The sequence below is a fragment of the Entelurus aequoreus genome, linkage group LG22 (assembly GCF_033978785.1).
Source record: "Entelurus aequoreus isolate RoL-2023_Sb linkage group LG22, RoL_Eaeq_v1.1, whole genome shotgun sequence".
Lineage (NCBI taxonomy): Eukaryota > Metazoa > Chordata > Actinopteri > Syngnathiformes > Syngnathidae > Entelurus > Entelurus aequoreus.
Genome location: NC_084752.1, coordinates 21,571,193 through 21,589,635, shown reverse-complemented (window position 1 = coordinate 21,589,635; position 18,443 = coordinate 21,571,193). Strand labels below are relative to the sequence as shown.

Below are 18,443 nucleotides of genomic sequence, written 5' to 3'. Positions count from 1 at the left end.
ACGCCCCTGCTTATTTCAGCAAGACAATGCCAAGCCACATGTCACATCAACGTGGCTTCATAGTAAAAGAGTGCGGGTACTAGACTGGCCTGCCTGTAGTCCAGACCTGTCTACTCAGTTCCCAAATGTTTAACGTGTTGTTAAAAGGAAAGGCCATGTAACACAGTGGTGAACATGCCCTTTCCCAACTACTTTGGCATGTGTTGCAGCCATGAAATTCTAAGTTAATTATTATTTGCAAAAAAAAAATAAAGTTTATGAGTTTGAACATCAAATATCTTGTCTTTGTAGTGCATTCAATTGAATATGGGTTGAAAAGGATTTGCAAATCATTGTATTCCGTTTATATTTACATCTAACACAATTTCCCAACTCATATGGAAACGGGGTTTGTACATCGAACCTATTATACTAAGGTCTTAGATGTATGACAGAATATCGGTATTATGTAATCGGTGTCAGCAGCTAACTTAATAAATGTGTTTTGGCTTTGCCCATCCTGTGCAGTTATTGAACTAATTTTTGTAATATTTGGTCTTTAGAAATCAACGAAAAGATTGATCTGAATCCTCTAAAAGGGAAACATTTGGGGTAGGGCCTCTGTCTTCTTCCTTTAGCAAATCCAAAAAGAAACTTGCAGCATTCACTACTTTATTGGCTAGAAGACTCAGTGTGCTCAATTGGAAGGCAACGGCGCCTCCTTGCCACACCCGCTGGATTAAAGATGTTCTCATTTGCTCAAACTGGAGAAGAGTAGGTTTACACTGAGTGGCTGTTCTGTGAAGTTTCAATAAGTATGGGGTGGGTTCATAAAATATGTAAAAGAGACTGATCTCAAATTTAACCCTGATTGAAAAGTAGTTGAAAAGTAGATAAATGTCTGCTTTTGTGTATTGCTGCACCTTGTTGGGGACATTCGGGAGTGCATTTGTCTGTGGCTTCATGTCAAAATTTGCCTGTACCGTATTTTCCGGACTATAAGGCGCACTTAAAATCTTTTTTTTCTCAAAACCCGACGGTGCGCCTTATGACCCGGTGTGCCTAATGTATGGAATAATTCTGGTTTTGCTTACCGACCTCGAAGCAATTTTATTTGGTACATGATGTAATGATAAGTGTGACCAGTAGATGGCAGTCAAACATAAAAGATACGTGTAGACTGCAATATGATGGCAATATGACTCAAGTAAACAACACCAACATTTTATGTTTCATTTAAAATATAGAAAATTACACACAGCGCTCAAAAATCTATCAAAATGTTTTAGTATGACTTTGGTAAGCTATGAAGCCGCACCACTTGATGTATTGTACTGAGCTTCAACATACGAGTATTAATATGGTGTGTTTGTATAAGGTAAGACATATTATCTGGCGTTTTGTTTTGCAATATTATGCAAAAGCAACTTTTCTTACCTTCTGGTACCTGCTGATCTGTATTTGGGATCTGCATAAATCCTGAAAAATTGCGCGCTTCCGCCTTTGTAGTCCGTGTCAACACCGTAGTCGATAAGCTTCTTCTTTTTCTCTATCCTCTTGTTATGGGGCATTCATCATCCGCTGTTGCCATTTCTAATATAAAGTAGTGTAAAGTTCTTACTTATATCTGTCAGTAAACTCGCCATGAAAGCGCTAAAACATACCGGTGTAGTGAGTTTACATTATTCACCCGGGTTCAGGGTCTTTCTGTGTGGAGTTTGCATGTTCTCCCCCGTGACTGTGTGGGTTCCCTCCAGGTACTCCGGCTTCCTCCCTCCTCCAAAGACATGCACCTGGGGATTGATTGCCAACACTAAATTGGCCCTACAGTGTGAATGTGAGTGTGAATGTTGTCTGTCTATCTGTGTTGGCCCTGCGATGAGGTAGCAACTAGTCCAGGGTGTACTCTGCCATCTGCCCGAATGCAGCAGGGATAGACTCCAGCCAACCCAGCAACCCAAGAGGGCCAAGTGGTAAAAAAAAAGGTCACATGATAAACGCAGGAAAAGCACTCATGAAAAGCAAACTTTTTTTTTTATTGATTGAACTACTAAAAAAATCAATGAACTCACAGCTTAGAATTAATTGATGTTAGAAAATCAACGATTCATCCCAAACAAACATTTCATTAAACGTCCCACCCCAGAAAATAATGAAAATTGAGGAAAATACAAGAAAAAGGGTTAGTTATGATATTGCATCTTATTAGTAATGGTAGTAAGAAATATATAATGTAGACAAAAAAGATTCTACAGGAAATATGAACAAGAATCAAAAATAATTTTTAAAAATCATCTTCAAAACTCAAATACAAAGATAAAAGATGCGCAAGTAAACAATGGTGATTCTTTGTCTTTCTCTCTCTTACACACACACACATGCAAATACACACACACGTTGACCACATACAGTGGTCCTCTGTGTACACACCACCCACTGTCACACACACACGAGGGGGTTGAGTGGAATTTGAGCTATGTATGTTACACAGATTAGCAAACATCACAGCATTTGACATTCTCCCACAGTTTACACCTACAGTGACTGAAATCACATATTGATCAATCGGATTTTCCAAACATAAAAAACAAATAAATAAGTTAATATAAATAAGACATTTCGAAGAGTTTTGAATCTCAGCTTTTTTTTTCGAATGAAAAATAACAACCTGGCCTGAATATTTGATGATTCTTTGTTGCTGCTGAATCTTCTTCGAAAAAAACCTCACACAAAAGATTTTTCTTGTGTCTTGGCCTCCCCTGCTGCCCCCGGGTTGTCTTTCGCCGCTCTTCCAATAATCGGTAATTTTCCTCCCTCCACTGCCGAGGAGCCCACATGCAGGAGAGCGCCCCCTAGCAGGAGCAGCACGCTGGCCCCCCAGCCGAGATACAGCGCCGGTCCCAGCTCTCTCTTTAAGGGCGCTGCCACGTTCGGATCGTAAAAGTCCCTAATTATTGAGTAGGCGGTCCAGGAGATTGGTATCAAGAAGGCGAGAGCAGCCACGATGAAGAGCACTCCTGCCAGTCTGCCCAGCCGAGCCTTGGAGGATTGATTGGCATCGCCCATGCAGTGGGTGCATTTGGCCCCCATCACCCCAAGTAGGAGGGCCAGTATGCAGAGCATCAGGGAGAGAACGGTGAGGCTGCGGGCGGCTTGGGTGGACGTGGGCAGGGCCAGCGTTGAGTCGTAGGTCTTACACTGGATCTGACCCGTGGTCTGGGACAGGCAGTTCATCCAAAGACCTTCCCACGTCACCTGGGCGATCACCAGCTCCCCGCCCACGAAGGCGGACACGCGCCAGAGCGGGGCAGCGCACACCAGCGCCCCGCACACCCAGCCCAGCACTGCCAGCACCAGACCCAGCAGCTGAAGACTCGTCGACGCCATGTTTGCCGAAGAAGCTGCACGCCCAGGAAAGTCCAAAACAGGAAGAAAGCCCTTAGAAGATGTGAAGCCAAAGTGTGGCGTGATCAGATCAGTCCTGTTTTTCACGTCAGTGATCTGCAAAGATTACATTTTTAGTGCACTTTGCAATCTTTCAGAAATCTAATGGAATATAAGGTAGCGCTTTAGTATGGGGAACATAATCACCATTAATTAGTTGCTTAATAAAATGCAAATTAGTAACATATTGGCTCTTAAGTAGTCATTATTAAGTACTTATTAATGCCTTATTCTGCATAGCCTTATTATACAACCAGTAAGCCATTAACTAAGAGTCTTCCCTCAATAACCTCAGAATTATTGCTTATTAATAACCCTAACCCTTATATGTTCCCCTAGTGTCCAAATAACCCTAAATTAAGTCTTTGTTACTTTGATAAGCAACTAATTAATGGTGAATATGTTCCCCATACTAAAGTGTTACCGATAGGGATGACCGATAATATCGGACTGCCGATATTATCGGCCGATAAATGCTTTTAAATGTAATATCGGAAATTATTGGTATCGGTTTCAAAATGATCAGTATCGGTTTCAAAAAGTAAAATGTATGACTTTTTTTAAACGCCGCTGTGTACACGGACGTAGGGAGAAGTACAGAGCTCCAATAAACCTTAAAGGCACTGCCTTTGTGTGCCGGCCCAGTCACATAATATCTACAGTTTTTCACACACACAAGTGAATGCCATGCATACTTGGTCAACAGCCATACAGGTCACACTGAGGGTAGCGGTATTAACAACTTTATCACTGTTACAAATATGCGCCACACTGTGAACCCACACCAAACAAGAATGACAAACACATTTCGGGAGAACATGCACCGTAACACAACATAAACACAACAGCAAAAATACCCAGAACCCCTTGCAGCACTAACTCTTCCGAGACGCTACAATATACACCGACCGCTACCCCTTACCTCGCCCCCCCAACCCCGCCCACCTCAACCTCCTCATGCTCTCTCAGGGAGAGCATGTCCCAAATTCCAAGCTGCTGTTTTGAGGCATGTTAAAAAAAATAATGCACTTTGTGACTTCAATAATAAATATGGCAGTGCCATGTTGGCATTTTTTTCCATGACTTGAGTTGATTTATTTTGGAAAACCTTGTTACATTGTTTAATGCATCCAGCGGGGCATCACAACAACATTAGGCATAATAATGTGTTAATTCCTTGACTGTATATATCCGTATCGGTTGACATCGGAATCTGTAATTAAGAGTTGGACAATATCGGAATATCGGATATCGGCAAAAAAGCCATTATCGGACAGCTCTAGTTACCGAATATAAAAATCTTGGTGTTCAAAAATCAGAGGTGTCAAATTGGGGATGTTGAGTAGAGTGGGCTTTTGTATAGTGTGAAACAAAAAATGTGATGTATATTATAAAAAAGACATAATAGGCCTTAAGATATAATATAGCCGTGAAAGTTCAATAATAAGGTTGCTTGAATCTAATTCAGAGCCCCCCCAATCAAAAATACAAAATTATTCGTTCCACCTGGATTGTGGCTTACCGAACTCAGAACAATTCACTCAACAAAGACGTCATAACGTCATCAAAGCTCACCTTTAAGCATTCAACCCAGCACCAGCATTTTGGGACACAGATGAGGTGATAGAAGAAAGTTAAAATTATAATAAATCAACCAGTGGCAGCATAGAATGGCCTAGTGGTTAGATTGTCCGCCCTGAGATCGGTAGGTCGTGAGTTCAAACCCCGGCCGAGTCATACCAAAGACTTTAAAAATGGGACCCATTACCTCCCTGCTTGGCACTCAGCATCAAGGGTTGGAATTGGTAGTTAAATCAACAAAAAATATTCCTGCTCCCCTCACCTCCCAGAGGGCGAACAAGGGTGATGGGTCAAATGCAGAGAGTAAGTGTGTGTGACTATCAGTCGTACTTTAACTTTACTTTAACTTTTATTGTAGAAAGTTACAGTATGTCCAAGTTTCACTTTTGCATCTCAGTGCAAATAACTGTGGTGCGTTCAAGGACCCTCGTGTTAAGTTAGAAACACTATTTTTCTAAAGACGGGGAAAGACTTAACTCCCATAATAATAATGTAATCATAATAATAGTGATGGGCGGTGTGGCTTGGTTGCGAGAGCAGCCGTGCCAGCAACCTGTGGGTTCCAGGTTCGAGCCCCGCTTCTTCCATTCTTGTCACTGCCGTTGTGTCCATGGGCAAGACACTTTACCCACCTGCTCCCAGTGCCACCCACACTGGTTTAAATGTATCTTAAAGATGTAGGATATGGGGTTCACAATGTATCAGCTAATCTCTACTTTACATTCTGAAGTAAAGGAAACTTGACATATTTACAGTCATATTTAAGCGATCGTTGGCCGATTATGATTATTTAAATTCATATTCTCGCCACTTTGCATTAAATTTGTTGGCTTTTGTGAATACAAAACAAAAAAATAGATTTTTTTTTTATAAATAAAACCACAATTTTAGGGGGTTTATCTATATATGTTCTAGATATGTTAAGGCCATCTTTAAAAAGTGTGTTTTTAAGAGATGGCTTCAATCAAACTCATGCTATAATTGGTTTTGTAAAGCATGTAAACATACCAAGTGTGTGTGATGTTGGCTTTAGGGTGGAATCGGGAGCCTTCCAGGAGTTTTGTGTATGCAGGTCCAGAGTTTGGAGATACACCCCGGTTCAAAATACCAGTGTTTTTAGTTAGTACAACACAACACATCATTGTGTTCACGCAAAAATAATACATGCTGTGGTCTTCTAGCCAGGACATTTCTGCCATACCACCGTTTTAATATTCTTCTGAGAACCAGCGTCCGCTGCAAAACAGAGCTATTTTTCTCCGAAATGTGCAACGCCGACACGAGAAATTGACTAAGAAACGTCCACTGCAGAGGACGCTGGTTTTCAGGCAGGTATATCACCAATGATTCAGTAGCAAGGATATCAAAGCAATATCAAGAAGTCTTACCAGCTTTGGCGATGGGACATAAAATGCCTCTGTGTTTCTTCAGAGAGTCGCTTTCTTCTACTAAGACTGGCCGGCTTGTTTGTGCAACATTCATATAGTGGTGTGTAGGAGGTCTGCGGCGTGTCATTCTGCATACTCAAGACTCACACGCAGATAGTTATGCCACAAATGACAACACAAGGACACTTTGTTACACACGTCGAAAGCAATGCATGATCCAGAAGAAAACGATAATGCGTTTCCAAATGTATACGGCCGTTCTTTTGGATTATCCTAAACTGAGGCCAAAGATTGCAGTAAATGAATACATTATAAATGGGAACTGCAGTACATTTGAATTGATCCAAATGTTTTCCATCCGAGAAAACACGGACAAATACAGGAAAACATGCAATTTGAGATTAAAAACCCGGAATCATCTGGCTGTAGGGCAGCTACAGTCGTGGTCAAAAGTTTACATACACTTGTAAAGAACATAATGTCATGGCTGTCTTGAGTTTCCAATCATTTCTACAACTCTTATTTTTTTGTGTTAGAGTGATTGGAGCACATACTTGTTTGTCACAAAAAACATTCATGAAGTTTGGTTCTTTTATGAATTTATTATGGGTCTACTGAAAATGTGACCAAATCTGCCGGGTCAAAAGTATACTTACAGCAATGTTAATATTTGGTTACATGTCCCTTGGCAAGTTTCACTGCAATAAGGCACTTTTGGTAGCCATCCACAAGCTTCTGGCAAGCTTCTGGTTGAGTTTTTGACCACTCCTCTTGACAAAATTGGCGCAGTTCGGCTAAATGTGTTGGTTTTCTGACATGGACTTGTTTCTTCAGCATTGTCCACACGTTTAAGTCAGGACTTTGGGAAACCTTAATTCTAGCCTGATTTAGCCATTCCTTTACCACTTTTGACATGTGTTTGGGGTCATTGTCCTGTTGGAACACCCAACTGCGCCCAAGACCCAACCTGATGATTTTAGATTGTCCTGAAGAATTTGGAGGTAATCCTCCTTTTTCATTGTCCCATTTACTCTCTGTAAAGCACCAGTTCTATTGGTAGCAAAACAGGCCCATAGCATAATACTGCCACCACCATGCTTGACGGTAGGGTTGGTGTTCCTGGGATTAAAGCCCTCACCTTTTCTCCTCCAAACATATTGCTGGGTATTGTGGCCAAACAGTTCAATATTTGTTCAATCTGACCACAGAACTTTCTTTCAGAAGGTCTTATCTTTGTCCATGCGATGCAAAATATGTATGTCCCTTCAGCTGGTTATAATACATCTTGAATTTAGATTTATACATCGAGACTATTAAGATAGAAATAAGTATTTTATTCAACTTGCATTTCTTAAATTTGGCCTCCTCGGGATGTTGCAGAATCTTTAAACAACATTTTCTATTTAGGGAAAACCAAAATGTCTTATTTGAATAGTTATTTTCTCAATTTGAACATTTTTAAACTGGAATGTAGACAAATTATAATTATTCATGCTAAGATTAAGATGATGCTATAAAGTCAATGGCTGAAAATAGTTAAATAGCTCTTTAAAATATGGACATTTATAGAAATACAATTTTAAATCTTGGCAAGTGGCAAATAATTTGCAGTGTAAAAAAAGGGAGGTATTATTTTCCTGGAATTAAATATGGAAAAGAGGTTTTAAGGATTTACTGTATACAAGCAAACCTGGTGGTCAAGCCAGCGTCTGTTCTCAATGGGTACTATAGGTGCCATTTAGCCTTTCTTAAAGAAAAATACCCTATGCGTGTGTTGTTTTCAGCTGTATGAACCGTTCAAATCGCGACAAGGATAAACGATTCTTCAGAGTTTCTCGAGAAGTAATCCAAAAGGGCGGTAGAGTGCAAGATTTTATAAAAAGATGACACTAAAAGCAGCACACACTCCAGTCGAAGGGAGCAGAGTCGAAGAATGCACACGTTTGCAGTGATCACTTTGTTAAAGGTTTGTTTGATACACTTTTAATGTTTATTATTTCCCATTTATTTATTATCTTGATGTTATTTGTATTTCTTAAACGAATGTTTGCCACGGCTGTTTCAAAAAACACCAGCTCGGCGAGTGTAAATAAAAGAAAGCAAATGTGAGCAAACTCTAAAAGAGTTAAGCTTTTACAGAAGGCAGCAATCATAAATGAAGCTTTCAGCACATACACGATGTTGGCATCTATAGTTATATTTTTATAAAGACGGAGAAAACACGCTTCTCGTAAACGGCGCTTGCAACAGCAACAAACATCAGCAGACACAAAATTAAATCATGAAATGCAACTTTACCCGTGCAAATGTGGGAAAGTCCTGATATCAATTTCCTTGACCCAGCCACACAAGAAGATGTTGTAGACCTCCATGCTTTTCCAAAATGACGTCTGGCACACTACAGTTCAATATGTCTGGGAACGCAACAGACGTATAATTCTCGACATCATTCGACAAATCTTTTTTTGATATGGTAAAGGGCAGTGGCGTGCGGTGAGGTTAATGTCTGGTGAGGCACTGCATCATCACAGTCAGATTTACAAACATATGAACCCTAAAGAGTATCTTATTCACCATTTGATTGGCAGCAGTTAACGGCTTATGTTTAAAAGCTCATACCAGCATTCTTCCCTGCTTGGCACTCAGCATCAAGGGTTGGAATTGGGGGTTAAATCACCAAAAATGATTCTCGGGCGCGGCGCCGCTGCTGCCCACTGCTCCCCTCACCTCCCGGGGGTGAATAAGGGGATGGGTCAAATGCAGAGGACAAATTTCACCACACCTAGTGTGTGTGTGACAATCATTGGTACTTTAACTTAACTTTAACTTTACACTTACAAACTGTAGCACACAAAAAAGCACATTTAATAAAAAAAACGTTATTATGGTCTTACCTTTACTTATAAGTGCGGGAACAGTGGTGTTCGTGTTGGAAGAGTTGTGAATGAATGAAATATGACATCCGTGCTGCAGTCTACAGGTGTACCTAATGTTGTGTCCCTGCGGTCGTTCGCGGCTCCTCCACCGCGAGCATTGTTGTTTTTGCACTTTTTGGCTTCTTGTTAAGTGACTTTTGTTGGGTGGATTCGGTCTTGCACATGGAGGGTTTGGGTGTGGGCTCTGGTTGGTGTGGCCGCGGCGCTCCCGTCGGGCGGTGCATTCTGCGGCGGAGGTGCTTGGCACCAGGAGGCGGGGTTATGAGACGAGCCTCACACAGTGTGTCTTCGCAGCAGATTTATGATCGCTCAGCACAAGAAATATGTTACACACATACAGTTGTTGACAAAATACACTGTACATTATATACCTCAGCTAACTAAACTATGGAAATGTATAATATAATTCATATAGCAATACGGTCTCACTGCACAGCAGGCCAGCAGTTAGCCGAGTCATTGCGCACAATCCATGTTGAGGCACAACTGAGTGACGTGCCTCAACTGGCTGCTGATCACCGCACCGTCTCTTCTCAGTATTTGAACGGCAAATGTGAAAATAAAAATAAAAATAATCTAAAACGGGTGAAGTTAAATGGAAAATAACTTTAGTATAATCACTGGATACATATAACAATTTAATTTTTTTTTTTTCTTTTTACTTTTTTTTTTCTTTCCATGATGGCAGGTGAGGCCGTGCCTCCCCTGCCTCTAGTGACTGCACGCCACTGGTAAAGGGGTAGATTCCATTGCAAAGTTAGATTTTTTTTTTGCTCTTACCTGCCTTTTGCAAGATAAGAGCAGTGTACTCCAAGAGTTTGTGCGCTGCTTGCTGTACAACAGCCAACTTGGCTTGGTTGACCACCACTGGTTTTCACTACCGGGAAGAAGTCCCGTGACGGAATATAAGCAATAAAGAAAAACATGTGTTCTTGTCTCACATAAGGATTGTGAATGATAAAAACAATGACCAAGAATGTGTAGGTCCCCTTTTAAGAGAGAGAAATATATTTGAAATACAAAACCCAAAACCAGTGAAGTTTTTCTACGTTGTGTAATTTGTGAATAAAAACGGAATACAGTGATTTGCAAATCCTTTTCAACTTATATTCAATTGAATGGACTGCAAAGACAATATATTTAATGTTCGAACTGAGAAACTTAATTTTCTTTTGCAAATAATCATTAACTTAGAATTTAATGGCAGCAACACATTGCAAAGAAGTTGGCACAGGGGCATTTTTACCACTGTGTTACATGGCCTTTCCTTTTAACAACACTCAGCAAACGTTTGGGAACTGAGGAGACACATTTTTTAAGCTTTTCAGGTGGAATTCTTTCCCATTTTTGCTTGATGTACAGCTTAAGTTGTTCAACAGTCCGGGGGTCTCCGTTGTGGTATTTAAGGCTTCATAATGCGCCACACATTTTCAATGGGGGACAGGTCTGGACTACAGGCAGGCCAGTCTAGTACCCGCACTCTTTTACTATGAAGCCACGCTGTTGTAACACGTGGCTTGGCATTGTCTTGCTGAAATAAGCAGGGGCGTCCATGATAACGTTGCTTGGATGGCAACATATGTTGCTCCAAAACCTGTATGTACCTTTCAGCATTAATGGTGCCTTCACAGATGTGTAAGTTACCCATGCCTTGGGCACTAATACACCCCCATACCATCACAGATATTGGCTTTTCAACTTTTGAACTGTGGCCGGAGGACACGACGTCCACAGTTTCCAAAAACAATTTGAAATGTGGACTCATCAGACCACAGAACACTTTTCCACTTTGCATTAGTCCATCTTAGATGAGCTCCGGCCCAGCGAAGCCGGCGGCGTTTTTGGGTGTTGTTGATAAATGGCTTTAGCTTTGCATAGTAGAGTTTTAACTTGCACTTACAGATGTAGCGAAGAACTGTAGTTACTGACAGTGGTTTTCTGAAGTGTTCCTGAGCCCATGTGGTGATATCCTTTACACACTGATGTCGCTTTTTGATGTAGTACCACCTGAGGGATCGAAGGTCCGTAATATCCTCGCTTACGGGCAGGGATTTCTCCAGATTCTCTGAACCTTTTGATGATATTACGGACCGTAGATGGTGAAATCCCTAAATTCCTTTCAATAACTCGTTGAGAAATGTTGTTCTCAAACTGTTCGAAAATTTGCTCACGCATTTGTTGACAAAGTGGTGACCCTCGCCCCATTCTTGTTTGTGAATGACTGAGCATTTCATGGAAGCTGCTTTTATACCCAATCATGGCACCCACCTGTTCCCAATTAGCCTGTTCACCTGTGGGATGTTCCAAAAACGTGTTTAATGAGCATTCCTCAACTTTCTCAGTCTTTTTTGCCACCTGTGCCAGCTTTTTTTAAACACGTTGCAGGCATCAAATCCCAAAGGAGCACATTTTTGCAAAAAATTACGTTTCCAGTTCGAACGTTAAGTATCTTGTTTTTGCAGTCTATGCAATTGAATATAGGTTGAAAAGGATTTGCAAATCATTGTATTTAGTTTTATTTACGATTTACACAACGTGCCAACTTCACTGGTTTTGGGTTTTGTAGATAAAGAAACATTTTCTGGGGGAAATACCAGATTCCTCATTTCCAAAGCAAATGTTGACAGTTATGTTTGGATTCCATTAGATTGTGCAATACAAACTACTGTAAATGGTCCCTCTCCCAACACACATTCTGACTCAATATTTACCAGCTGTAAAATTTAGCATTTTCATTAATAAACCCTTTTTTTGTTTGAGGACGCCATCAAAAATGATAGTGTGAGCTAGCAGTGATGTCATTGAAGCACACTCCGGATGTTTCCTTTCTTAAATGCATGGTTGGCTTGCAGACATTTCCCATTGTCTCTCACTTCCTTGAGGGAAGTGACTTTGTAATGTTTCTAATTATATATTACTCAGCACATGACATATCCGTTAAAGGATAAGACTAACATCATCAGTTTTGACATAGTAAATTATTGTAATGTAATTTGTTCCATTAGTCAAGAGTCACACTGTTACTGAAATATCAATTCAAGTATAAATTGGTTTTCAAATAAACATTTTTAAAGAAAAAAGTCAGCATCATGTAGTGCTGCAGTTCTGAGAAAATTGTTTAATTCCAAAATCACATAATTCCCTAACCCACATAATTCACTGATTTACACTGTAAAAAAAAACAACCAGGATTTCACAGCATTTAACAGCATTTTTCCGCAGTAAAATACTGCAAAACGTACTGTAATATCACAACAGATTACTGTAAATTCAAATTGATTTGTCTCTAAAGGCGTTCTGTAGACTACATTGCACAGTAGGTGGCGGTATGCTGTCAAAACGAGAGAAAAATTAGCAATAGAATTACAATTGTGAAGTTACAGCACATAGTTGGAACTTTATTGTTGATAAATGGCTTTGGCTTTGCATAGTAGAGTTTTAAAGGCCTACTGAAACCCACTACTACCGACCACGCAGTCTGATAGTTTATATATCAATGATGAAATCTTAACATTGCAACACATGCCAATACGGCCGGGTTAACTTATAGAGTGCAATTTAAAATTTCCAGCTAAACTTCCGGTTGGAAACGTCTATGTATGATGACGTATGCGCGTGACGTCACGACGGCAACGGAAGTATTCGTACCCAATGTGTCACCATACAATCTGCTCTGTTTTCATCGAACAATTCCACAGTATTCTGGACATCTGTGTTGGTGAATATTTTACAATTTTTTTAATGGACAATGGAGACTGCAAATAAGAAAGTTGTAGGTGCGATCGGTGTATTAGCAGCGGACTCCAGCAACACAATCAGGAGGTTGTGTTGTGTTTGAGCTGGATAGCAGACGCACTACTGTGAGTACAGCTTTGGCTTCCAAACATTTGATCGCTTGCCCGTACGTGCGTGTCGCTATGTGCATGTCACGTACGTAACTTTGGGGAAATATATGTTTCTTGCCGACTCTGATGGCGGCCGGGGTGTCGTCGAAAGCTACAACGCCCGCCGCCGCCACCGCCGCTACGTAGTTAGCTTCAATTGTTAAGCTTCGCCAAGCTGGAAATTATTAACCGTGTATTTACATGTTCATGGTTTAATAGTATTGTTGATCTTCTGTCTATCCTTCCAGTCAGGGTTTTTTAAAATTTTGTTTCTATCTGCATTTGAACCTGATGCTATCACGTTAGCTCTGTAGCTAAAGTGCGTCAACGATGTATTGTCGTGGAGATAAAAGTCACTGTGAATGTCCATTTCGCATTCTCGACTCTCATTTTCAAGTATCCGAGGTGGTTTAAAATACAAATCCGTGATCCACAATAGAAAAAGGAGAAAGTGTGGAATCAAATGAACCCTTGTACCTAAGTTACGGTCAGAGCGAAAAAAGATACACCTTGCACTACACTCTAGTCCTTCACTCTAACGTTCCTCATCCACGAATCTTTCATCCTCGCTCAAATTAATGGGGCAATCGTCGCTTTCTCGGTCCGAATCTCTCTCGCTCCATTGTAAACAACGGGGAATTGTGAGGAATCCTTTCTCCTGTGACGTCACGCTACTTCCGGTATAGGCAAGGCTTTTTTTTATCAGCGACCAAAAGTTGCGAACTTTATCGTCGTTGTTCTCTACTAAATCCTTTCAGCAAAAATATGGCAATATCGCGAAATGATCAAGTATGACACATAGAATGGATCTGCTAACCCTGTTTAAATGAAAACATTTAATTTCAGTAGGCCTTTAACTTGCACTTACAGATGTAGCGACAAACTGTAGTTACTGACAGTGGTTTTCTGAAGTGTTCCTGAGCCCATGTGGTGATATCCTTTACACACTGATGTCGCTTTTTGATGCAGTACCGCCTGAGGGATCGAAGGTCTGTAATATCATCGCTTACGTGCAGTGATTTCTCCAGATTCTCTGAACCTTTTAATGATATTACAGACCGTAGATGGTGAAATCCCTAAATTCCTTTCAATAGCTCGTCGACAAATGCTGTTCTTAAACTGTTCGATAATTTGCTCACGCATTTGTTCACAAGACTAAAATCATCAGTTTTGACACACTGAATTGTTGTAATGTAATGTGTTCCATTAGTCAAGAGTCACACTGTTACTGAAATATCAATTCAAGTATAATAGTTTTTTTAAATAAACATAAAACAATTTTAAAAAAGTCAGCATCATGTGGTGCTGCAGTTCTGAAAAATGTGTTTAATTCCAAAATCACATAGTTCCCTAACACACAAAATTCACTGATTTAAACTGTAAAAAAAATTACCAAGATTTCACAGCATTTAATAGCATTTTACCGCAGTAAAATACTGTAATCAAAATGTAATGTAATATCACATTAAATTACTGTAAATTAATTTGTCTTTTAAGGCGTTCTGTAGACTACATTGCACAGTCGATGCTGTCAAAACGAGATTAGCAATAGAATTACGATTGTGAAGTTACAGCATATAGTTGTAATCTTATTTTAAATATCTATAAAATTACAATAATGAAGTTACAGCATTTAGTTGTAACTTTATTATAATTAACTGTAAAGTCCCAGCTCTGTAGTTAAAGTAAATTGCTGGGAAGATACTTCACAGTAAACTACTGTAAATGTTACCGTGAAGGTACTGTAATTGTTAGCCAGTAAATCTCCTGTGAATTTACGATGAACATTTCTGCGGTTTGCAGGAAATCAAACAGTGTGTTTGCTACGCGTATAGCAGGGGTGTCCAAACGTTTTCCACTGAGGGCCGCACACGGAAAAATTTAAGCATGCGGGGGCCATTTTGATATTTTTCATTTTCAAACCTTAACAAAATACATGGAATTTTTTTTTTTTAACCTTTAGGGCTCCCGGGGACCATAAAGGGTCTCAGTCATTAAAATGTAAAAAAATAAGTCAAATTATTATTATTTTTTATTTAACGCTTACAGTAAATCTCTATATCAACTTCAGGTTGATATTGTCATGTCTGTGTTCATGTTTTTGTTTGGCCATGTGCTGTTTTGTTTTTTGGACACTTCCTTAGTTCCTGGTTTCACTTCCTGGTTTTGTTTGTCACCATAGCAACCATTAGTTTCACCTGTTCCACGTTTGGACTCACACACACCTGTCTCACGTTTTCACAGTCATGTCATGCACCTGTTCACAGTTAGTCACGCACCTGTTTTCACTTTTCATGTCACTATATAGGCTTTTCTGTTTCTGTTGTTCGTGCTGGCGACATCACCCATTCATGCCATGTCCACAGTTCCTTGTCACGTTAGTTCTTGTTTCATCTCTTGTCACGTAAGTTTTTGTTTGTTTAATGTTCATAGTTCTCCGCCATTGTGCGCGCCTTTTGTTTTCCTAGTCAAGTTTTTTACCTCCGCTGTGAGCGCCTTTTGTTTGTACCTTTTTGTTTGAGTTAAAATATTAAACATGTCCTCACCTTCACGCCACGTATGGTCCAATTCGTTTGCACCACGGGAGAGCAATCCACGCCAAAGACCTAGTCATGACAGATGTCGCCAGCACGAGAGCTCTCCCGCAAAAAAATGGGACAATTTTGACGAGGTAACGTGGGAGGTCCTGCGCGCCATGGAAGCCGAGACACTCCGCCATTCCCCCATGGAGCGCAGGGATCTCATGTGGGGTCCGACCGGCAAACTGGTGCCGATCAGCTCCCTTTGGTCCGAGGATGGCGCTGCGTCACCGCAGTCCCGGAAGCGCCGCTCCCAACGAAGGACGTCAGGGAGGGCTTCCACAAGCATTGGAAAGGACGCATCGTTCCCGCAAGCTCCTCCCCCTCCGGGCGGAAACGAGCTGCAGCCAGCCCGGCTTCCCCAGGACGACGTCACGCCGCTGCCAGTGGGTGACGTCATGGATTTTTTTCCCCTGAACTCTTTTTCTTGTCAGCCACATCCAACCAAAGACTCTAAATCCATGATTAAATATTACCAAGACATGTTTTTAGAAATCAGATCCTGTCAATCACAGTCACCCAATTTTCATGCCCCGCCCCCCAGGACTCATGCCACGCCCAAGTCAGAATTTTTTTTTTCACCCACAAAAGCCCAGGTGGGGGGGAACGAAAGACCTTTTGGACAATTTAGAGGGGAGGATTCTGCCCTTCTCCTGAACCCCCTCCGCCCACCCCAAAAGACGGTTCCAGACCGCGGGGAGCGCGTCTGGGATCCGCTCCTTGAGGGGGGGGCTAGGGCTGGGAATTGTTCAGGTGGGGTGGGTCAGCATCGTCACGCCAAGCCACAGCCTCCAGCACGACCCCCACCACCAGTCTTTCGTCACGCCAAGACACAGCCACCAGCACGACCCCCACCACCTGTCTTTCGACCTGCCAAGCCACAGCCACCAGCACGGCCGCCACCACCAGTTTTTCGACCATGCCAAGATCCACCTGCTCCACGCCCAGCTCCACGCCAAGCGCCACCAGTACCTGCTCCACGCCAAGCGCCACCAGTACCAGCTCCACGCCAAGCGCCACCAGTACCTGCTCCACGCCAAGCGCCACCAGTACCTGCTCCACGCCAAGCGCCGCCAGTACCTGCTCCACGCCAAGCGCCGCCAGTCGCAGCCCCACGCCGCCAAGTGCCGCCAGTCGCAGCCCCACGCCGCCAAGTGCCGCCCGTGGCTGCCCCACGCCGCCAAGTGCCGCCCGTGGCTGCTCCACGCCGCCAAGTGCCGCCCGTGGCTGCCCCACGCCGCCAAGTACCGCCCGTGGCTGCCCCACGCCGCCAAGTGCCGCCCGTGGCTGCCCCACGTCGCCAAGTGCCGCCCGTGGCTGCCCCACGCCAAGACCAAGACCAAGAACCGCCAAGTGACCAAGAACCGCCAAGTGACCAAGAACCGCCAAGTGACCAAGACCCACCAAGTGACCAAGACCAAGAACCGCCAAGTGACCAAGAACCGCCAAGTGACCAAGACCCGCCAAGTGACCAAGAACCGCCAAGTGACCAAGACCAAGACCCGCCAAGTGACCAAGACCCGCCAAGTGACCAAGACCCGCCAAGTGACCAAGACCAAGACCCGCCAAGTGACCAAGACCAAGACCCGCCAAGTGACCAAGACCAAGACCCGCCAAGTGACCAAGACCAAGACCCGCCAAGTGACCCAAACCAAGACCAAGTCCAAGCACAGCCACACCAAGACCAAGTCCAAGACCAACTACGCCAAGACCAAGACCAACCACGCCGAGTCCAAGACCAAGACCAACCACGCCAAGTCCAAGTCCAAGACCAAGACCCAGACCCTCGCCAAGACCAAGACCAAGACCCATGCCAAGACCAAGACCCTCGTCAAGACCCGCCACGCCAAGCTTCGCCGCCTGACGCACCACGCCAAGCTTCGCCGCCTGACGCACCACGCCAAGCTTCGCCGCCTGCCACGACAACGCGCCCACCTCCTCGTCGGCCAAGGATGTGGCCTTTCCATGGGCGTCCGCCACGCCAGGTGCGCCGACCTCCTCGTCTGCCACGAATGTGGCCATTCCCAGGTCGCCCACCTCGTCAGGTTCAGCGGCGGTCTACCCGCCGCCGCCACCTGACTCTGCCCCGGTGGATTCGGGGACACCTGGTCTGGCGACCCACCGCCATGTCCCCCTCCCCCCCTCCCATGACTCTTGATCCTGTTTTTTGTTTTTGGACATCTGGGATCTGTCCGTAAGGGGGGGGTTCTGTCATGTCTGTGTTCATGTTTTTGTTTGGCCATGTGCTGTTTTGTTTTTTGGACACTTCCTTAGTTCCTGGTTTCACTTCCTGGTTTTGTTTGTCACCATAGCAACCATTAGTTTCACCTGTTCCACGTTTGGACTCACACACACCTGTCTCACGTTTTCACAGTCATGTCATGCACCTGTTCACAGTTAGTCACGCACCTGTTTTCACTTTTCATGTCACTATATAGGCTTTTCTGTTTCTGTTGTTCGTGCTGGCGACATCACCCATTCATGCCATGTCCACAGTTCCTTGTCACGTTAGTTCTTGTTTCATCTCTTGTCACGTAAGTTTTTGTTTGTTTAATGTTCATAGTTCTCCGCCATTGTGCGCGCCTTTTGTTTTCCTAGTCAAGTTTTTTACCTCCGCTGTGAGCGCCTTTTGTTTGTACCTTTTTGTTTGAG

General features: G+C 42.8%; 1 protein-coding gene across 1 annotated transcript; it reads right to left on the bottom strand.

Annotated features, from left to right (window-relative positions):
• Positions 1 to 2,095: 2,095 nt before the first annotated feature.
• cldn31 (claudin 31) lies at positions 2,096 to 6,447 on the bottom strand. Its single transcript, XM_062033140.1, has 2 exons — positions 6,393 to 6,447; positions 2,096 to 3,480 (listed from the first exon to the last, which is right to left on the bottom strand). Exon 2 carries the CDS (start codon positions 3,364 to 3,366, stop codon positions 2,704 to 2,706), a length of 663 nt encoding a protein of 220 aa, XP_061889124.1. The 5' UTR covers positions 3,367 to 3,480; positions 6,393 to 6,447; the 3' UTR covers positions 2,096 to 2,703.
• Between the last annotated feature and the right edge of the window lie 11,996 nt (positions 6,448 to 18,443).

Excerpts from the sequence above, each read along its gene's own strand:
- cldn31 (XM_062033140.1), bottom strand. The coding sequence starts at position 3,366 with ATGGCGTCGACGAGTCTTCAGCTGCTGGGTCTGGTGCTGGCAGTGCTG.